Source organism: Erythrolamprus reginae, chromosome 6 (genome assembly GCF_031021105.1).
Source record: "Erythrolamprus reginae isolate rEryReg1 chromosome 6, rEryReg1.hap1, whole genome shotgun sequence".
Lineage (NCBI taxonomy): Eukaryota > Metazoa > Chordata > Lepidosauria > Squamata > Dipsadidae > Erythrolamprus > Erythrolamprus reginae.
Window position 1 is genome coordinate 2605564 of NC_091955.1, and position 22912 is coordinate 2628475.

Below are 22912 nucleotides of genomic sequence, written 5' to 3' on the forward strand. Positions count from 1 at the left end.
TTCGGCACCCGAATTTTTAAAAACTTTTGAGTTCGGCGCTTGGGAAAGCGCCAGGAAGCACCGCTGCACAGCTGTCACCTTCCGGAACATTCGTGGCGCTTGCCGGCGCTCTCCCGAACCCAAACCCGAACTTTTGCCGAACTTCCGGGTTCGCCGTTCAGGAGACCGCCGAGAAGGGCCCTCACTGTTCCAGAAGGTGACAGCTGCGCGGCGGCGCTTCCCAGAACACCCGGGGACCTGTCGGCCAGTCGGGAGGCGCAAAAGGAGGTGGGGAATCCCACGAGGGAATTCCAGGGGCGAAGCTTTGACATCACTCAGACGTCCTTTCTGGAGTCCCCGTTTCAGCCAGCCAGGAAGTTCAGCAAAAGTTCGGGTTCGGGTTTGGGAGAGCGCCAAAATTTTATTTATTTTATTTTATTTATTTATTTTTCCAATACACAATGAGGGTTTTAGTGGGTATATATCTATCTATATACACATAGTAAAATACATGATGAAGGTTATAGAGGAGATACTCATAGTAAAATAAAGAAGATATAGGAATAGAACACATCAATGAAAGAGTAGAAGAAGAGATATAGGAATGGAAGAAAGGTAGAGGAGATATAGGAGAGCAATAGGACAGGGGACAGAAGGCACTCTAGTGCACTTGTACTCACCCCTTACTGACCTCTTAGGAATCTGGATAGGTCAACCATGGATAGTCTAAGGGTAAAGTGTTGGGGGTTAGGGGATGATACTACGGAGTCCGGTAGTGAATTCCACGCTTCGACAACTCGATTACTAAAGTTGTATTTTTTACAGTCAAGTTTGGAGCAGTTAATATTAAGCTTGTTTTCTGTTGTGTGCTCTTGTGTTGTTGTGGTTGAAGCTGAAGTAGTCTTTGAGAGGCAGGACCTTGCAGCATATGATCTTGTGGGCAATACTTAGATCATGTTCCAGGCGTCTTAGTTCTAATAGTTCTACATATTTTGACAAATAAATAAAAGAGAAAATAAAGTCTTCCCAGGACGTCTAAGCCATAAGAAGAAACCCGAACGGAAGATTGTGTGTTGTGTCCTCAAGGAGCCAGCCACTCCACCCTAAGGAACCTTTGCCAGAGACTTCCAGCCCTTTGGATTCTGCTTTCACATGACCCCACTGTTGGCAAGCGGCTACTCTGTGTAGGAAGCTCCTTGGAGCACTGCCTGTGTACAGGGGGTGGACAAAAAAATGGAAACACTTAACTTTTGGGCATCATAATGTTTGGACATGTTCAAATCAATCAAACTTTGATATATTTTAATAGTTTTTTTTAAATTTCTGTTATTTGATATGTTTTTTTAAGCTACCATTTTTTAAAACAGAAATTTAAGGAAATTGGTTATACCCTTCTAGAAATGGCAGACTTCTCTGACTTTCAAAGAGGCCAAATTGTTGATGCTCGAAGGGCAGGCGCTAGTGTAACAGAAAGTGCCCGAATGTTTCAAGAGGACATGTCTCAAAAGTCATGACTGCTTTTGAAAGAGAAGGGAAAACGTCCTCAGCCAAGCACAGGTCTGGTCGAAAGTCGAAGTCGTCTGAGAGAGACCGTTCGGACTCTAAAGCGAGTGGTTAGAGCGGATCGCAAGACCGCAGCTCCTAAAATCACTGCAGAGCTCAATAGACACGTACAGAACCCCGTTGCCACAAAAACTGTTCGAAGGGAGCTTCACAAATCTGTATTCCAACTCTGGATTTTCAAGGTGTTTCCATTATTTTGTCCACCCTCCCTGTAATTAAGTGGCTGCCCAATGCTGCCCACTGGAACCCAGCTGAGGCTTCATTGGTGCGCCTGGATAGATGTCGCCTCGTTGGCTCCGAAGGGGCTGTTCGTGCTTTTGTGTTCTATATTTGCAACCGAGCGGCTTCCCCCTCCCGCCCACAGCCCTGGCTGCAGGCTCCTGTTGGGAATGTGTTTTTTAAATACTAGCAGGAGGGTGGGGAGAGGAGAGAGGGGGGAGTGGAAGGGGGTCAGCGAGGAACAACGGCTGGAGGCTGGACCCACTGAATGGGTGCCTTTTATATATATATATACAAAAGCTCTGTTGATGCTTCTGGCTTTTGGTGCTGGTCTAATGTTCTAATATAGTATACTATGGTATACTATCGTACAGTATATATACTATACTACTATAGCATATACTGTACTATATAGTTGATGTAGATATATAGGCAGTTATATATAGTTAGTATATAAATATGCAATATGTAGTTTGCTAAATACCCTTCCTTCCTTCCTTCTTTCTTTTTCTTCTTTCTTTCTTTTTTCTTTTCTTACTCTTTTCCTTCCTTCCTTCTCTTTCTTCTTTTTTTCTTTCTGCTTTTCTCTCAATCTCTCTTTCTCCCTCTCTCTTCCCTTCCCTCCCTCCCTCCTTCATTCTTCCCTTTCTTTCTTCTTTTTTTCTTTTCTTACTCTGACCCTTTCCTTCCTTCATTCCTTCATTCCTTCCATCCACCTTTCCTTCCTTCTTTCTTCCTTCTTTCTCTTTTTCTTTTCTTACTCTGACCCTTTCCTTCTCTTTCTTTTTTTCTTTCTCTCTTTCCTTCTTTCCTTCCTTTCCTTTCTTTTTCTTTTCTTATTTTTTCTTTCTCCTTCTCTCTCAATCGCTCTTGCTCCCTCTCTCCCCCTCCCTCCCTCCAATCCTTTCTTCCTTTCTCTCTCCCTCCCTTTCCCTGCCCTTTCCTGTCCCTCCCCTTCCCTCCCTCCCTACCTCCTTTCTTTCTTTCTTTCTTTCTTTCTTCTTCCTTCCTTCCTTCCCTCCTTCCTTCTCTCTCTCCCTCTCTTGCCCCCTCCCTCCCTCTCTCCCTCCCAAGGGCCAAGATTTCTCCATGGACCACCAAAACTTTCCCACGCACCACTCGTTGTTGACCTGTGATCTAATTGACTGAGAAACGTGATGGGGAGGGCAGAACAGCTTGAGAGCATGCGCAAGAAGGAAAGATCTTGTAAGAGGATGCACACACCTGCGATATTTTGGCAAAAATTTTTGCACTGAAAAAAACATTCCTTACTTGTCGCTGCATTTTGAAAACCTTTCTGATTTATAAAATATTAGAAGTACAGTCCTCATCTTACGAACGCCTCTTCTAACGAACTTTTCGAGATACGAACCCGGTGTTTAAGATTTTTTTGCCTCTTCTTCCGAACTATTTTCACCTCATGAACCCAAGCCGCTGCTGCTGGGATGAAGGGGTTTCTTCCCCCCCCCCTTTTTTTGAAGAAAGAAAAGGGAGGGGTGGCTTGGAGGGGGAAAGAGTTTGCATTAACAAAAGTAGGAGAACAGCGTGCTTGCACAGGCGCTGAAACGGTGTCTTTTTAAGAAAGAAAAGGGAGGGGCAGCTTGGAGGAGTAAAGATTTTGCATGCTTGCAAAGGCACTGAAAGGGTGTCTTTTGAAGAAACAAAAGGGAGGGGCGCCCCCCTTGCCTTTCTTCCTTCCCACTCACCCTTTAGCCTAGCCTTGCTTCTTCCACCCGCCCCCTTTAGCTGCTCCTCCCTGCCCTCTGTTCGCCTCCCTTCTAAAGTTTGGGATTTTCCTGAAGGATTTGCACGCATTATTTGCTTTTACATTGATTCCTATGGGAAACATTGTTTCGTCTTACGAACGTTTCACCTTACGAACCTCCTCCTGGAACCAATTAAGTGCGTATCATGAGGTACCACTGTACATGTTTAAAACTTGCAAACTTCGGGTGCGTGGGCTTATTTCTTGGAGGGCTCATTGTGCGGCCAGAACAGAAATAATTAGTTTAATTGGTTTATGACTCTCAGAAACACCTTGCCAAGTTTCGAAGATCTCGGCCTGGCAGCTCTCCAAACCAGATAAGGCCTGTGACTATCAATTCACCCTTTGCTGGACGTGAATGAGAAGAATTCACAGTAACTTTATGTTAATAAAAAAGGGTTTTTTTTGACAAGGAGTCTGCTTCGTGGTTTGGGGAATCTTAGGTGAGAACACATTTAACGTACATTGACGACAATGAAAACAATTAGCGTGAAACTCAAACTCTCCATTTAAGACAAGGAAATGTGCAAAAACATGTTTCCTATAGATATTACAATAACATAAGTTGCAACCTCACAATTTGGTTATGACCTATAAAGCCCTTCATGGCACCGGACCAGATTATCTCAGGGACCGCCTTCTGCTGCACGAATCCCAGCGACCAGTTAGGTCCCACAGAGTGGGTCTTCTCCGGGTCCCATCAACCAAACAATGTCACTTGGCAGGACCCAGAGGAAGAGCCTTCTCTGTGGCGGCCCCAGCCCTCGGGAACCAACTCCCCCAGAGATTAGAATTGCCCCCACCCTCCTTGCCTTTCGAAAGCTGCTTAAAACCCACCTCTGCCGCCAGGCATGGGGGGACTGAGATACCCTTTCCCCCTAGGCCCTTACAATTTTATGCATGGTATGTCTGTATGTATGATTGGTTTTTATACAGTGATCCCTCGATTTTCGCGATCTCGTTCTTCGCGAAACGCTATATCGCGATTTTTCCCACCCGATGATGTCACTCTCTTCCTTCCTTTCTCATCTTCCTTTCTCTCTCTCTTTCTCTATCTTGCTTCTTCCTCTCTCACACTCTCTTCCTCCCTCTCTCATCTCTTTCTTTCCTTCTCTCTCTTTCTCTATCTCTCCCCCTCTTGCTGGTGGGCGGCGGGCGGCGGGCGGGCGGTGGGCGGGCGGGCGGGCGGTGGCATCAGCGAGGAAGACCCAGGGAAGGTTCCTTCAGCCGCCCAGCAGCTGATCTGCTCGGCAGCGCAGCGAGGAGCCGAATCGGGGTTTCCCCTTTGCGTGGGCGGCGGGGAAACCCCGATCTTCGTCTGCTCGCTGCTGCTGCGCTGCCGAGCAGATCAGCTGCTGGGCGGCCGCAGCAGCAGCGAGCAGACGAAGATCGGGGTTTCCCCGCCGCCCACGCAAAGGGGAAACCCCGATCTTCGTCTGCTTGCTGCTGCTGCACTGCCGAGCAGATCAGCTGCTGGGCGGCCGAAGGAACCTTCCCTGGGTCTTCCCCGCCGCCCACGAAAACTCCACCATCTGCGCATGCGCGGCCATGAAAAAAGGGCGCGCATGCGCAGATGGTGTTTTTACTTCCGCAACCCTACATCGCGAAAAATCGATTATCGCGAGGGGTCTTGGAACGGAACCCTCGCGATAATCGAGGGATCACTGTAATGGGTTTTTAACTGTTTTTAGTATTGGATTTTGTTATATACTGTTTTATTGCTGTTGTTAGCTGCCCCGAGTCTGCGGAGAGGGGCGGCATAGAAATCCAATAAATAAATAAATAAATAATAAATAAATTTATGTTTCCCAAGAACCCAGAAAAATTTTCCCCACCACACAAACTGCCTCCTGACATTTCCCGCTCTCCTCAAAGAGGCAAACAGGGCAACGTGTTTTATTCAGGTAAGATGAAATCTAGAGTTGAGAGTTTTATAATTAGGGAAATCAGGATCAATTAAGTAGAATCCGAGTGTAGATTTTGCCCAAGGCCAGAGAGAAATCTTTCAATCTCTTATCAACATTTCTTTCCCCCCCTTTTTTTTTCAACTAAAAAACTTAAAATTATACTTCATGGCATCGGACCAGAATATCTCCGAGACCACCTTCTGCTGCACGAATCCCAGTGACCGATTAGGTCCCAGAGTCGGCCTTCTCCGGGTCCCGTCAACTAAACAATGTCGGTTGGCGGGCCCCAGGGGAAGAGCCTTCTCTGTGGCAGCCCCGACTCTCTGGAACCAGCTCCCCCCAGAGATTAGAACTGCCCCTACCCTCCTTGCCTTTCGTAAACTCCTCAAAATCCACCTTTGTCATCAGTCATGGGGGAACTGAGATATCTCCCCCGGGCCTATATAATTTATGTATGGTATGTTTGTAGGTATGTCTGCTTAAAAATGGGGTTTTCTTAACTACTTTAAATTTTAAATTGTAAATTATTAGATTTGTTATGAATTGTTTTATTATGTTGTGAGCCGCCCCGAGTCTACGGAAAGGGGCGGCATACAAATCTAATAAATAAATAAATAAAATAAATACTCACACAAGAAAGACCCAGATTTACCAACATTTAATGTTAAAAAGAAGGCATTTCATTCCAGTTTGATGGAAGTTAGGTTAAGCTCTCAAAGCAGAGGTCTTCAAACTTGGCAACTTTATAAAAGACTTCGAGACTTCAACTCCCAGAATTCTCCGGCCAGTTATAGCTTGTGTTTTAAAGTCTTTCGGGCTTACAGAGTTGTTTGCCAGGAGGATAATCCATGGCTTGTAGAGCTGTGCTGCAAAAGTTTGGAAGACATTTTTGTCCAGGTTCCAGGTGGCATCCAAGAAAAATCGGAATCAAAGTGCTCCTCAAAGTTCCAATTCATTACCAGAGCTATCCTGGCACCTACGTTGGAAAAGCTGAATCCGAGTTTCCCACCCAGTTGAAAGTTCACACCTCTTGTCCTTCCCCACCCACCAACTTGTCACGTTGCCCACTAAGATTGTGCCAGTGTGTCCAGTCTTGCTGCGGCTTCCGCCCAGGTGGATGGGCATAGGATAGCCTTGAACCCCTCAAAAGAACCCCTCATGCAAATCACCTCTCCCATAAACATCAGGCCTTCTACAGATAGTGTGGCGAGCCGTTAATTTATCACCAACGTCTACACCAACTTGACACTTTACAGTAAGAAAATTACTGACCCAATGTTCACTTCAGATTTTTACGTTCCTGGATTCAGGAATTAAATCCTCCCTTTGAGATAACTCAGTGAAACCTACACCATTGAATTATTGTTGTGAGTGCAGTACACCTCGATTTAAGACTGCAATTTTGCACCCGGTGGTTGACTAAGTGAAACATTCATGAAACGAGTTTCGCCTCACGTTATGATTTTCCTTCCCGCCGTCGTTAAGTGAATTTTGCATTTCTTAAAGCGAGTAACACGGTCGTTAAGGGAAGCCGGATTTCTCCCCTCGACTTCGCTGGTCTCTAGGAGCAAGATGAACGTGATCCTGGGGAATGTTGCGGTTAGCTCTGGCCCAGCTCCTGCCCCAAGGACTGTGGATGTAGGGGAGACATCCACATGCTGCAGGCCTGTTTTTCCCCCAGTGGAATCTGCTGATGAAGGCTCCTCTGACCAAGAAGACATAAGTGACAGGGAGGAGGGGAGTGTGGCAGACAGCTCAGAAGGAGATCAACTTTGACCTTTTGTGTGCTGATCTTTCCCCGCTTTGAAACTAAACCAGAGCAAAGTGTGTGTCACTTTGTGAAAGAAGAAGGACTGTGAATTGCCTCACAGCTGCAAGCTAAGTATCACAGAACTGATAAGGGACTTGTACAAATTACCAGTTTGTTTGGAGATGAGGGCTCTTTGCTGTACCAAAAGAGGGCTTGGTTTAAGTGAATTTTCATTATAAAGAACATTGTTTTGAATTTTCAAACGTGTGTGTGTCTGAAATTTGTACCTGTGAATTTTTGGGAGGATTCTACCAGAGAGCCCGACAGGACAGGGAAACTCTAACCATCATAAATACGAACCACTTGCATTTGAATTTTGACCACACAACCATGGAGAAGGGAACAACATGAAAAATGGTCACTAAGTCACTTGTTTTTGGTGCTGTTGTCACTAAGTGAACTGTTGTAAGTCGAGGACAACCTGTCCTGTACAATTAGTCCTCTTTTCTACAATGGAGAATAGATGGAGTAGAATCACTGGGTCAGATAATGAGTATTATTTGTCCCTAGGTAGAGTGATAAAATTGTGGATGAGTTTGGAAGAGGATCTTGATCAGAAATGGAGAAAGAAGAACATTGTGGATCAGCTTGGAAGAGGATCTTGATCAGAAATGAGGAAAGAAGAACATTGTGGATGAGTTTGGAAGAGGATCTTGTTCAGAAATGGAGAAAGAAGAACATTGTGGATCAGTTTGGAAGAGGATCTTGATCAGAAATGGAGAAAGAAGAACATTGTGGATGATTTGGAAGAGGATCTTGATCAGAAATGGAGAAAGAAGAACATTGTGGATGAGTTTGGAAGAGGATCTTGATCAGAAATGGAGAAAGAAGAACATTGTGGATCAGTTTGGAAGAGGATCTTGATCAAAAATGGAGAAAGAAGAACATTGTGGATGAGTTTGGAAGAGGATCTTGATCAGGAATGGAGAAAGAAGAACATTGTGGATGATTTGGAAGAGGATCTTGATCAGAAATGGAGAAAGAAGAACATTGTGGATGAGTTTGGAAGAGGATCTTGATCAGAAATGGAGAAAGAAGAACATTGTGGATCAGTTTGGAAGAGGATCTTGATCAGAAATGGAGAAAGAAGAACATTGTGGATGATTTGGAAGAGGATCTTGATCAGAAATGAGGAAAGAAGAACATTGTGGATCAGTTTGGAAGAGGATCTTGATCAGAAATGAAGAAAGAAGAACATTGTGTATCAGTTTGGAAGAGGATCTTGATTAGAAATGGAGAAAGAAGAACATTGTGGATCAGTTTGGAAGATGATCTTGATCAGAAATGAAGAAAGAAGAACATTGTGGATCAGTTTGGAAGAGGATCTTGATCAGAAATGGAGAAAGAAGAACATTGTGGATCAGTTTGGAAGATGATCTTGATCAGAAATGGAGAAAGAAGAACATTGTGGATGAGTTTGGAAGATGATCTTGATCAGGAATGGAGAAAGAAGAACATTGTGGATGAGTTTGGAAGAGGATCTTGATCAGAAATGGAGAAAGAAGAACATTGTGGATCAGTTTGGAAGAGGATCTTGATCAGGAATGGAGAAAGAAGAACATTGTGGATCAGTTTGGAAGAGGATCTTGATCAGAAATGGAGAAAGAAGAACATTGTGGGTGATTTGGAAGAGGATCTTGATCAGAAATGGAGAAAGAAGAACATTGTGGATCAGTTTGGAAGAGGATCTTGATCGGAAACGAGGAAATAAGAACATTGTGGATGAGTTTGGAAGAGGATCTTGATCAGAAATGGAGAAAGAAGAACATTGTGGATGATTTGGAAGAGGATCTTGATCAGAAATGGAGAAAGAAGAACATTGTGGATCAGTTTGGAAGAGGATCTTGATCGGAAACGAGGAAAGAAGAACCACCAAAGTCAAATTTCAGTGCAAACAAGAAGGATCCACTTTGAAATCCAGTTTTGATTCACTGTGCAGATATTCCAAGCCTGTATGCCCTCCTGAATTTAATCTTTGATAATAAAAGATTTACGAAAGAGTTCATTCTTTAACCTCATTCTTGGTTTTTTAACTCCAGATTCGAGGCCATTTATTTATTTCCAGTCGCTGCCACCTTTTTAAGAGTACTGGAGCAAAATCCAGAGGGGATGATATCAAGGCGATACGAATTCTCTTGTGTAAATGAGAATTCTGTTCTCCGGTTTTTGGAAGACCTACGTTCCTAAAGAATTTAAAACGGGCGGATTTATTGCGCTGTGGATTTTGGGAATTGTACGGCGAGACCGCAAAAACACTTCTCAAAGTTCGGCTCAGTCTTTCTTTCAAAAGCAAAAAAAAATCATCAATGGCGGAGGAAGAATTTAATTTAATTTAATAATTGATTTGTGTGCCATCCAATCCCATGGGACTCAAATGCCTTCTGAGAAGATGTCTTTGCTCGTCCTTAAACACGAATGAATGAAAGTTAGAAAAGTCTCTTAGAACGGCATCCAAACAACTGAAACCCAATTTTGGCTTCTTCCCTGTCGACTTTTGTAGAAAAACAGATAATTTTTTAAAATTAATCTCAACTGAAAAGCAAGAGCATCAACGTAGGCCCTTCCTTGTTTGATTTGTTTGTTTATTGAGCAAAAAACGAAGATTTATGGCCTGTTTTGCATGGGTAGGGGGGGGGTGTTTAAACCCCCAGCCACTTTTAACCATAAAACGTGGAGTTAGACCTTGTTCCCCCAGGAGCAAAACCACTTAGCGCTTTGTCACTCCTTCTTTGTCGGAAAAAAACCTGGGGAACAATGCCTCCCGTTCAGCGCCTGCAACCCCAGCTCTTCCGCCTTGTGATCCAGGGAAGAATAAGGGACGGGAGGCGGCATATGTCACAATTGGGGTGTTGATCAGTGTGGGGAAGTGTGATGGTTCACGTGAGGAGCGTTGGAGCCCAAAAAGCCCAGCCGTTGTTTGTTCTTCCTTTGTTCTGTCATCTAAGGGGGTGGGGAGGGTGAGAGATAAGACAAGGTCAGTGGCTGGCTGGAAAGAAAGAAACAAGGAAGGAAGGAAGGAAGGAGGAGGAAGAAGAAAGAAAGAAAGAAAGGAGGAAGGAGGAAGAAGAAAGAAAGAAAGAAAGGAGAGAGAGAAAGGGAGAAAGAAAGAAGAAGGAATAAAGAAGGAATGAAGGAAGGAAGGAAGAAGGAAGAAGGAAAGAGAGGGAGAAAGAAAGAAAGAAGAAGGAAGGAAGGTAGAAAGAAGGAAGGAAGGAAGAAGAAGGAAGGGAGAAAGAAGGAAGAAAGAAAGAAAAAGGAAGGAAGAAGGAAGAAAGAAGAAATGAAAAAGAAAGAAAGAATAAGGAAGGAAGGAAGGAAGGAAGAAGAGAGGAAGAAGAATGAAAGAAAGAAAGAATGAAAGAAAGAAAGAAAAGAAAGAAGAAAGAAAAAAGAAAGAAAAAAAGAAAGAAAGAAGATGCAGGGGGGTTTATAAACAGTCCCCCCTGCTTAGATGGTCTTTGACAAACACCAAGGCTGCTCACCTGTTCTTTAAGCTCAGCGAGTTGGCCGGAAAGCTGCTTGACCAGAGACATGGTAGTCTCCAGCCTTTCTTGAAGGTTCCTGATTTCGTTCTGTTCGTTGTCCCCTTCGTTGCTCACAAGGGACATGGCTCTCATCCGAGGAAACCACTCCAAATTTCTTTCCTGCAGGAGATGGAAACCGATAGGACTTTAGTGCTCAAAGCGTTATTGCTAGATGATAAGAAGTAAGCTGTGCTACTCCTAAGTTACAAATCTGCTGATGAAGGCTCCTCTGACCAAGAAGACATGAATGACAGGGAGGAGGAGAGTGTGGCAGACAGCTCAGAAGGAGATCAATGATCTAGCTCCTCCTTGGATTCAGAACAAGAGTTAATGATACAGCCACGCATGCGGAGAGCGATGCATAGGCAGCAACAACTGAGAGATTATTATCAAAGAAAATGAGGCCACCTGTGGTTGGGTGGGGCTGTGGTCATTAGTGAGGCTGCTATAAAGAGCAGCCTGTGGGTTTGGCCATTGTGGAGGATTATCTGATCCTTGTGTTTCGTGACTGCTTTACTGACTTTGACCTTTTGTGTGCTGATTTCCCCCCGCTTTGAAACTAAACCAGAGCAAAGTGTGTTTCACTTTGTGAAAGAAGAAGGACTGTGAATTGCCTCACAGCTGCAAGCTAAGTATCACAGAACTGATAAGGGACTTGTACAAATTACCAGTTTGTTTGGAGACGAGGGCTCTTTGCTCTACCAAAAGAGGGCTTGGTTTAAGTGAATTTTCCTTATAAAGAACATTGTTTTGAATTTTCAAACGTGTGTGTGTGTCTGAAATTTGTACCTGTGAATTTTGGGGAGGATTCTACCAGAGAGCCCGACAGAACAGATACCATTTTTTTTTAAAAAAAAAACACACCTTGAAATCCATTTCTCGGATGAGTCAAGTGACATTATTTCCAAAATAATTGAGCCAAATATTGTGGCTCTTTTTAATGAGAGCTTGCAAGCAGATGGTATCATTCCTGGCTACAACGTGGGCTCGGAGTGTATCTGTTAAATTTTGGACAGCAGCCGGTTATTTTGCAAATGACATGGCAACTGTTTATAACGGTTAACAATATTTTATCGAGTGAGCGGATATTACGGCGCATCAAATCCATTAATCAAACGGCTTTATTTTATTTAAAGAAAGTTCCCTATAAAGGCAAACCTTTCTACTGCTACATTTCGGGAAAATAAAACCGCCCATCGTCGGCCTCCGCAGCTTTTAAAAGGTTGCAGCTCCTATTATTTAACCGAGATGAGAAGCGGTTTATGTTTTCAATTTTCTGAAGCGGTTTTCTGCCTCCCCTGTAACCTTCAGAGACTGCGATTCAAAGTGCTTGAATTGCAAGAGACCCTTTCGATGGGAAAAGATTCAAGCTTAAAGGTAAAAGCTCCAGTTTGGAAATTGTAGCTGACGTAACACTGAACATTCCTGTCCGTTTTACCTCAGAGACTGAGGTAAAAACACCTCAGAGACTGAGGTAAAAACACCTCAGAGACTGAGGTAAAAACACCTCACTAAGGGCTTGTCAGTCCAATGCGGAAAGAGTGTAGCAAAGCTTATTAAAAATTATGTTTTCAGAATATTTGTTCCTTATCTTGTTTCCAGGGCATTGCATAGGAATAATAATAATTAATATTGATTGATTGATTGATTGATTGATTGAATTTGTATGCCGCCCCTCTCTGTAGACTCGGGGGGCGGCTAACAACAGTAATAAAAACAGCATAAACAATCCAATATTAAAACAGTTAAAAACCCTTATTATAAAACCAAACATACATACAGACATACCATGCATAAAATTGTAAAGGCCTAGGGGGAAAGAGGATCTCAGTTCCCCCATGCCTGGCGGCAGAGTGGGTTTTAAGAAGCTTACAAAAGGCAAGGAGGGTGGGGGCAATTCTAATCTCTGGGGGGAGTTGGTTCCAGAGGGCCGGGGCCGCCACAGAGAAGGCTCTCCCCCTGGGTCCCGCCAAGCAACATTGTTTAGTGGACGGGACCCGGAGAAGTCCAACTCTGTGGGACCTAATCGGTCGCTGGGATTCGTGCAGCAGAAGGCGGTCCCTGAGATAATCTGGTCAGGTGCCATGAAGGGCTTTATAGGTCATATTTATATGTACTGTTTGTTTTTTTTTGCTGTCAAATCTTTTTTAAATGTTTAAAACACCATTTCGTAGCCTTCCTGGCCTCCCCACTTATGTATATTACAAAGGTTATTGATCCTTCCCATAAATTTTTAACTCCATTTATGGTTCAATGATAGCCTTCTTAAGTGAAGAATTAATTCATCGTGTGATGAAGGACATGTTGTCAATTGTCTCATGAACATCCTGTTTTTGCATTAAGCTGAACACTTAATAAAAGAGTCTCGGCTCAAGGAGAAACCCTGGACTCCTGAGAAATCCGGCCTTTGCGCTGCTTTCCCAGGTCCATCTGCAGAATTCTTGATCGGCGACAGTAAATGGAATTTATTATTATTATATTTTAACTCCTTCGTTATTACTTCATCTAGCGACTTCATAACTCCTTCTCACCAGGCTCAAGGTTGACTCAGGCGTCCGTCCTTCCGAGGTGGGTAAAATGAGGACCCAGATGGTTGGGGGCAAAAGGCTGACTATGTAAGCCCCTTCCTTCCTTCCTTCCTTCCTTCCTTCCTTCCTTCCTTCCTTCCTTCCTCCCATTCCCTCCCTCCCTTTCCCTCCCACCCTCCCTTCCTTTCCCTTCCCTTCCTCTCTGCACTCTCCTTCTCACCTTCCTTCCTTTTCCTCCCTCTCTGTTCCTCCCTCCCTCCCTGTCCCTTCTTCTCTGCCATTCTCCCTCTCTCCTTCCTTCCTTCCTTCCTTCCTTCCTTCCTCCCCTTCCCTCCCTCCCTTCCTTTCCCTTCCTCTCTGTACTCTCATTCCTTCCTTCCTTCCTTCTTTCTTTCCTTCTTTCTTTCTTTCTTTCTTCTTTCCTTCCTTCCTTCATACCTTCCTTCCACTTTCTCCCTCTCTCTCTCCTTCCTTCCTTCCTTCCTCCCCTTCCATCCCTCCCTCCCTTTTCCTCCCACCCTCCATTTCTTTCCCTTGCACTCTCCTTCTCTCCTTCCTTCCTTCCTTCCTCCCTTCCTTTCTTTTCCTCCCTCTCTGTTCCTCCTTCCCTCCCTGTCCCTTCTTCTCTGCCATTCTTCCTCTCTCCTTCCTTCCTTCCTTCCTTCCTTCCTACCTTCCCTCCCTCCCTCCCTCCCAATTTTCAGCCTCAGAAATCACAGCCAATCAGGACTCACCGCAATCATTTGGGCCACATAACTTTCAGGTCCTGTGTATTCCGTTGGGTCTTTCACTCTGACCAGGACAATGAAATAGAGATAGTGCCACATGTTGTGTTCTGACTTGATGTGTTCCTCGAATGAAACCGTCTTGTTGTCAAATTTGTCCCGCTCAAGGCCTGCAAAAAAAAAGAAAGAAAGAAATTCACTAGGTCAGTGATTCTCAACCTGGGGGTCAGGACCCCTTTGGTGGTCGAACAACCGTTTCACAGGGGTCACCCAAGACCATGGGAAAAGACAAATTTCCCATGGTGTTAGGAAAGAAAGCTTCTATTCTGGCGCCTTGGAACGAGGAGAAGAGAAGGAAAGGGAGAGAAGAGAGGGGTGAGAAAAAAAGAGAAAAGAGAAAAGAGAAGGGAAGAGGGACAAGAGAGGAGAGGAGGAAAGGAAGAAACGAGAAGAGAAGAGGAAAAAGAAGAGGAGAAGAAGAGGATAGGACAGGACAGGACAGAAGGGAAGAGAAGAGGAAGAGAAGAGTATGGAAAGTAGAGGAGAGGAGAGAAGAGAAGAGGATGAGAAGAGAGAGAAGAGAGGAGAGGAAGAGAAGAAGAAGAGGAGAGGAAGAGAAGAGTATGGAAAGGAGAGGAGAGAAGGGGAGGAGAGGAGAGAAGGGGAGGAGAGGAGAGAAGGGGAGGAGAGGAGAGGAGAGAAGGGGAGAAGAAGAGAGAGAAGAGAAGAGAGGAGAAGAAGAGAAGAGTATGGAAAGGAGAGAAGAGGAGAGAAGAGAAGAGAAGAGGATGAGAAGAGAGAGAAGAGAATAGAAGAGGAAGAGAAGAGAAGGGAGAGAAGAGAAGGGAGAGAAGAGAAGGGAGAGAAGAGAAGCTAAATTAGCGGCATCAATATTTCCTTCTGATCTCCAAGTCAATACAGGTAGTCCTTGACTTACAACAGTTCACTTAGTCACCATTTGAAGTTACAACGGAATTGTAACTTATAGATTTAGATTTAATCTAACTCATAGATTCCATGATGAAAAAAATCAGACGTTTGGCATCTGACTCATATTTATGATGGTTGCGGTGTCCCAGGGTCATATAGTCCCCTTCTGCGACCTTCGGACAAGCAATGGGGAAGCCAGATTCACTTAATGACCGTTTAAGTAACTTAACACCTGCAACCACTCACTTCATAGCGATGGCCAGAAAGGTCGTAAAAATGGGCCAAAATTCACTTAAGGAACGTTTCCCTTGGTAATCGAATTGTTGGGTTCAGTTGAGGCCATAAGTCGAGGACTACCTGGACATTGGATGAAAGATATTTCTAACGTGATCTGGTGTATTCACAACATTTGCACGTCAACATTTCTCTGCTTGTTCTTTTTTCTAAAACCACAACGACAAGACACAAAGCTGCGGAGACACACCGCAGATGAAACACGTCGTCTTTAAGATCTCTTCTTTCTTCTGTTTCTCGCTTCTGAGATCCGCAAACGTGTCGATGATGACTCCGAAAATGAGGTTCAGCACAATAATGATGACGATGAAATAAAACAGGAGATCATACACCACCCGAGCAGCAAACAGCGGCTCCTTAAAAGAAATGGCAGGAATTAAGAAAGACTCCAGAATTCTTCCTCCAAAATATAAAAAAGAAATTCAACATTTGATGATACACATCTCAACAGCAACAAGAATAGTATTTGCACAAAGATGGAAGAATGTAGAAATCCCAAAAGAAGAAGAGATAATCAAAAGAATTATTGAGTGTGTTGAGATGGATCTGATGAAGAGGAGGTTGAAGGGAGAAGAAGAAACTGAATATTATAAAATCTGGGATAAGGTCTACGAATGGTTGTACAGAAGACTAAGGAATAACTAAAGAGACATTTGTCAAGAATCATGGGGTACAACACTTAACGATTGTCATAGGGGTCAAATAAGCAATGAAGAAACAATCAATATTAATAAAAATTGTAGGTTACAAGCAACAATATGTGTGTGTGTGTGTGTGTGTGTGTGTGTGTTTTCGTAGATTTTCACAGATATATATATATATATATATATATATATATATATATATATATATATATATATATATATTTGTTTTCGTAGATTTTCATGGGTACAGGTATGACGGTCTTGGTATATTCGGGTTTCTTCCCGTGTAGGATTTGGAAATTTCTGGTGACGTTTCGACGAGGTCCCACTCGTTATCTTCAGGCTGGTGTTTCTGTCCTTGTTCTAGGTGTTCGCCCTAGAACAAGGACAGAAACATATATATATATATAAGCAAGGACTGCTACCAAGACTAAGCAAGCTGCTCCAAGTCTCCGGAGAGGGGCGGCATACAAATCTAATTAATAATAATAATAATAATAATAATAATAATAATAATAATAATAATAATAATAAATCAAGGGAAAGGCTCACATCTTTGGAGGGCTTCCGAAGGACGTCCCCCACTCCTCCGCCGTTCCTCAGTCCCTGGTTCAACACTGTCACGATGCACATCAGCAAAGTGTCACAGGTCCTCTCAATCCCATCCTCGTCGCCGTCTTCACCTGTCGGATATCATAAGGGACACGCAGTGCAACAGTGAGGGGAGGGGAGGGGAGAGAATATTGGAATGGCAGGGAAGGGAAGAGGAGAGGAGAGGAGACAAACCACTAACCTGGTTTGACAGTTGAAACTGTGCAGTTTTCTCTTGAACATGTGTCCACCATCATTGTTAAGCTTGTCGAAGAGGTGGTGCTGCTGTCTGATAGGTCAACAATCACCCAAGCAGTGACAACAGCATGGAGAAAAAAAATTAGGGCTTGTCACACTTTGAAAGTCGAAGTGAATAAAATTAACCACACCACTTTCACCATCATCATTTAACAACCCACTGACCACTGAATGGAGCTGAGTGTTTTACTGGCCGGGCGCACTTCCCTGTCGCCAATGGGGAGTTTTCTTCGGCAGATATATTCCCATTGTGGCCAGAGAGAGAGAAATATCTGCCTCTACCTAGGATCGAACTCACAGCCTCCTGATTGTGAGGCAGGAGCTCCACCCCTAGGCCACCCCACAACTCTTTCAACCCCATCGCTTTGCTAACCATTAAATTACATGCCCTTGTTTCTCAGGCTTCGACATGTATTTGAAAAAAAATCAAATAAAGTAATGTATGGGGCGATATAAGGAATCAATTCACTAAATTGAATGTAATTCTTAGACGGAGTGCTCCTAATTTTTTTTTTTTTTTTTTGGGCCTTCAAAATGGTGAAAAAATGGATGTTTTGTGGATAATGCAGATTGTTATTCTGGTTAAGCAGACCAGAGTCACTTGATAGTGAGATAAATGGCATATCAATTAAATAAATCAATAAATAATAGTAACAAATGTTTAAATAATCTGCATATAGCTCTCCCAAATATGTATTACTTCTTACAGCCAGGAGCTTTAAATCCAAGTATTCAACTATAACTTCAACTATTTGTTCTAATATTAGTTCTGGCAAAGGGAAAATCTACAGTTTCCACCAAAGAAGACAAAAGAATTAAATCAAAATTTCACGAAAGCCTAAAGCTGTAATTGAAATAAAAATATCGGTGTTTCAAATTTACATAATATGACGAGTGTTCATTGCAACCTCTACTTAAATTTAAATAATGGACATCGAATCACCTTATCTCCTTAAGCAGGTAAAAATTATTCAGAGCTACAAACTGTCAAATATTAAAATAATATCCATTTATTTAAAGCATGGCATTATTTTTTAAAAGGCTGACGGGAAAGGACATTGCATTCGCGTGCCGCTCTTCAGAATTTTGAATACTTAAACGTTTCCAAGGTGGAAAATGCTGTCGAATGCTCATTTGCAAATCTGTGCCGAGTAGACTGAAAGATTTAAGTTTGCTTTTCCGAAGTGAATAATAAGCAAGATATGCACCGGGTTTCATTGCGTGGAACGCCTCTTGGGCCGTGCGCATTATACAGGATTTATCTAGGTTGCAGCGAAGGGTTTGTGGGACTTAATCGGGCCAAACGATAAGCTTGGAAATAGCCGCGAAACATTCTTAAGGGTTGACAAGGGTAACAATTCCATTTTTGAAGATAATTATGGATGGTCCTTGTTGTGAGTGGTCCTCAACCAACTCTGGTGAGGATAGATTCTGAGGAGGAGGATGCAGGCCCATCTTGGTACCCTGGGCCAGTGGTGTTGCCAGCTGATGCAGAGAGTGAGAGGGAGGGAGAGATAGACCTGGATGAACCTGAAGGACCACCAGAGGTGGTAGATATGCCAATGACAGTAGGGTCTGTCTTAGAGGAGGAGGAGGAGGAGGAGGAGGAGGAGGAGGAAGAAGAAGAAGAAGAAGAAGAAGACGACGACTATGAGTGTTTGTTTGATGCCCACTTTAGAAGACTAAGAAAAAGACAAGAATACTTGTATGGGAAAAGGAAGTAGTCTGTACTTTGTTAACTCTAGGGAATTGTGGACCATTAAGGTAGCTGATAGGAAATTCAGGGTGGAGTTTCAACGTTTTGTAATGGAGTTGATTGATGGTTGGGGTCTCATCCATATGACTCCAGAGGCTGACATGAGTGAGGTAGAGGAATTGGAGGAGTCTGTTTCCAATGCACACATGTGCAGAGCTGACAGAAGGCAAGAACAGTTCCAGAGGAGATTGGGATTTCAGCTTTGGAGATAATGGATCCCTCCCATAGGTTATCAAAGTGGCGCAAACTGAGGAGCTTGTTGCAGGAAGCAACTTTGTTCAACTCATGTCATTTCAGTGCTGACTCTGTGCTTCTGTTTAGCCTTGCAAAGCTCTTGGCCAATTAGGTCTTTGGCAGGGTATCAAGAAAGATAAAGGTTTGTGTTTATCTGCCTTTCAAAAGACTACTGCCAGACTCATTAATATTGACTCATTAATATTGTGCTGTCACCATAGACAGAAATAGTTAGATTGTATTAAGATATGTTTCTTTAAGGCATTGCATCAGGGGAAATGTATTAATTGGATTTGTATGCATTGAATTTGTATGTATTGAATGTAGTGAAATTGCACTCTGGGTAATGTAGTTTTAAATGCGACCGCATCTGTGTATTCCTATTGGTTCTGATCCCGGATAAGGATTAATTGGAGAGAGCATTCCAGCGGGTTCTTTGTTCTTCACCAAGTAAGCCAACATGTAGCAGCAACATGTAGAGCTGGGATGATTCAACCTCTTTTTACCTGCACAATGGGAAAGATTATACTGCAGAAGAATCATATCATAACCGTGAGTTATTGTGTGGATGCCTGTAATAAAATGATCTGTGATATGCCATTGTGCTGAGTTATCTTACTGGGGAAAATTCATCTCGTACCAGCAAAAATATAGTTTGGGACTTACTATGGCTGGGAATTAACATAATTCATAGCTGTTGAAATAAATAGAGCGTTGATTAGGACTACGTTTGTGTTTTATGATTTACAGGAAGCCTAGGTCAGGACAATATGCTAGGAGCCATACCTGTAAGGGATGTTTTATTTTTCAGCCTTTCCACATCCATGATAAAGTCATCCTTTAGAAACAAGAAGCCAACAATGGAGAAGAGGTAGACCAGGATGAGAGCTAGCACAGCCGTCAGAATAATGGACCTCCCGTTCCGTGTGACGCTTTTGATAACGTTCAGCAAAGTCTCCTCTCGGTACACCAAGTCAAATAACTGCAGGAGAGAATCAGGAAACAAGGAGGGAGGAAATTAACTGTCAAGGATTAGTTCAATCCTGGTTTGTATTCCATTATTTTATTTTTATTTTTATTTTTTATTTTTATTTATTTATTTTATCCAATACACCAATACAGTCTTTAGACTCTAACGGAAGGTGAGGAGGGTGGGGGCAACACAAAACTCTGGGGGGGTGTTGATTCCAGAGGGCTGGAGCCCCCACAGAGAAGGCTCTTCCCCTAGGAAGTGACATTGTCTAGTTGACGGGACCTGAAAAGGGCGACTCTGTGGGACCTAACCAGCCACTGGGATTCATTCATTAACCTCCCATCGTAAAAATGGGCTAGGGGGACGGGGTTTCTGGAGGCCAAAAATGGTTCTATTTGGTGTTTAAGACACACCAACATTTCCACTCTCTTTTAGGGAGGGAAAAGGGTGCGTCTTATACTCTGAAAAATACGATAAATTCAATGCAGGGGTTCTTTAATGACCAAGTGACCACATGATTTGCATATCAACCTTGGTTAAAAAAAAGGGGGTAATAAAACCAGGCCTTTCACCTAACAACGGCCTTGTTGATCAAGGGGAATTCTGGTTCCACCTCTACGCCCGACAGAATTTTGAAGGAAAAGAAAAGAAACGATTTTCTTTCTTTTTTGACAAGAAATAGAAAACTCACCAAGAAGCTGTAGAAAAATTCATGCACGCAGAGGCCCAGCATACAGACCAGAACATAAACCACGTGGTAGAGAAAAGCCATGTCCATGATGACCGCTCGGTAGCCGCGGGTGAACGTCCCACGATTCCCGACGAAGCTCACCAAGAAGACAATCTTGTTACAAAGCTGCAGGAAAAAAACCAGATAATCCTATTTACAAAAGATTGTGGAGAGAACCTACGATGCTATCTCTATGGCTTGTGTTTGTGATGATAGATGGATAGATAGATAGATAGATAGATAGATAGATAGATAGATAGATAGATAGATAGATAGATAGATAGACAGACAGACAGACAGACAGACAGACAGATAGAAAGACAGACAGACAGAGATAGCGAGAGAGAGAGAGAGAGAGAGAGAGAGAGATAGAGAGATAGACAGACAGACAGACAGACAGACAGATAGAGAGACAGAGACAGAGACAGAGAAATAGATAGAGAGATAGACAGATAGATAGACAGACAGACAGATAGATAGATGATACATAGAGAGCGATAGAGATAGAAAAATAGATAATAATAATAATAATAATAATAATTATTATTATTATTATTATTATTATTTATTACACTTGTATGCTGCCCCTCTCTGAAGACTCGGAGATAGATAGATAGATAGATAGATAGATAGATAGATAGATAGATAGATAGATAGATAGATAGATAGAGGTAGGTAGGTAGATAATGAGATAGATAGATAGATAGATAGATAGGTAGGTAGGTAGGTAGGTAGGTAGGTAGGTAGGCAGGCAGGCAGGCAGGCAGGCAGGCAGGCAGGCAGGCAGACACAGACAGACAGACAGACAGACAGATAGATAGATAGAGGTAGGTAGGTAGATAATGAGATAGATAGATAGGTAGGTAGGTAGGTAGATAGAGGTAGGTAGGTAGATAATGAGATAGATAGATAGATAGATAGATAGATAGATAGATAGATAGATAGATAGATAGATAGAGGTAGGTAGATAATGAGATAGATAGATAGAGGTAGGTAGGTAGATAATGAGATAGATAGATAGATAGATAGATAGGTAGGTAGGTAGATAGATAGATAGATAGAGATTTATTTATTTATTTATTGATTGATTGATTGATTGATTGATTGATTGGATGTTTGTCTCCATCTGTGATTTCTACAGAGGTGGCTGGTTCGATTCCCCAGCTGTGCTAAATCAATACAGAACAAGAGGTAACCGACCGTATCGATGAATTGCGGAATGAGTTTTTAAATACTTACGTTAGCGGCACCGAGGAGGATCAGCGTGGGACCGAGGCCAATCGTATATATAGACCTGAGCATGACGGAAACCAAAAACGGGCGGATTCCAACAGGTTTGGGGAAAACGAAAAGGAGAGAAGTGCAAACGGCCACCGAGATCCAGAGGAGAATGGAAAATAACGGAGAAAGTGTCCCTAGAGGGAAGAAGACACACCACGATATTTTAGATATAAGAACTGGACCATCATCATCTTCTTCTTCTTTTGATGACCCCATAGTCCATTGTGTGGTGGGCTCTTGGTAACTGAATGGAGCTGAGTGGCCCGATGCCTTTCCTATCCCCAATGCAGAGTTTTTTTCTCCAGCAGATATATTCTCTTTTATTTCTTTTTTTTAATTAATTTTTTTCTTTATTTCGACATTGACATATGTAAACAAACATTTAAAAACATTGGACAATTTGTCACAGTCCTGTTTCTCATTTCTTATAGTGGTCTACCTATATTGTTGCTATTGTTTTATACCTTATATACACTGCTCAAAAAAAAATAGAGGGAACACTTAAACAACAGAATAGAACTCCAAGTAAATCAGACTTCTGTGAAATCAAACTGTCCACTTAGGAAGCAACACTGATTGACAATCAATTTTCAATCCATTTCAAAACAAAAGAAAGAAAAACACCCTTTTTTGGAATCACGGTGGCTTAGAAAATTGACAGTAGATGGTTCGGATTTTATTGGGTTAACAAGCATTGATTGGGTGGAAGACTTGTCTAGATTTATTTATGATTTGATTTGATTTGATTTGATTATTTGGAAAATATATACTCTACTCAAAAAAATAAAGGGAAAATTAATAAATATATATTTAAAATAAAATAAAATAAAGGGAACAACACAATGTAACTCTAAGTAAATCAAACTTCTGTGAAATCAAACTGTCCACTTAGGACGCAACACTGATTGACAATCAATTTCACACGCTGTTGTGCAAATGGAATAGTTGTGCGAATGAAATATTCAATGAGAATATTTCATTCATTCAGATCTAGGATGTGCTATTTGAATGTTCCCTTAATTTTTTTTTAGCAGTGTATAGAATAGAATAGAATAGAATTTTTATTGGCCAAGTGTGATTGGACACACAAGGAATTTGTCTTGGTGCATATGCTCTCAGCGTACATAAAATAAAATATACATTTGTCAAGAATCATGTGGTACAACACTTAATGATTGCCTTAGGGGTCATTATATATTAT

The 22912-nt window shown here is 42.5% G+C and overlaps 1 protein-coding gene across 4 annotated transcripts in view; it reads right to left on the bottom strand.

Annotated features, from left to right (window-relative positions):
* Positions 1-6075: 6075 nt before the first annotated feature.
* ITPR2 (inositol 1,4,5-trisphosphate receptor type 2) overlaps positions 6076-22912 on the bottom strand; it is a 155125-nt gene continuing 138288 nt past the window's right edge. For 3 of the 4 annotated variants that reach the window (XM_070755073.1, XM_070755074.1, XM_070755072.1), the window contains 9 exons: positions 21670-21845; positions 20392-20556; positions 19514-19709; positions 16682-16768; positions 16441-16571; positions 15435-15600; positions 14030-14190; positions 10726-10887; positions 6076-10183 (listed from right to left, as the gene is read on the bottom strand). In XM_070755073.1, coding sequence (XP_070611174.1) covers positions 10097-10183; positions 10726-10887; positions 14030-14190; positions 15435-15600; positions 16441-16571; positions 16682-16768; positions 19514-19709; positions 20392-20556; positions 21670-21845 — 1331 coding nt within the window. In that variant the 3' untranslated portion in view covers positions 6076-10096. Of the gene's footprint in view, positions 10184-10725; positions 10888-14029; positions 14191-15434; positions 15601-16122; positions 16265-16440; positions 16572-16681; positions 16769-19513; positions 19710-20391; positions 20557-21669; positions 21846-22912 lie in introns of those variants that run through there. The other variant, XM_070755076.1, reaches the window with a different exon arrangement.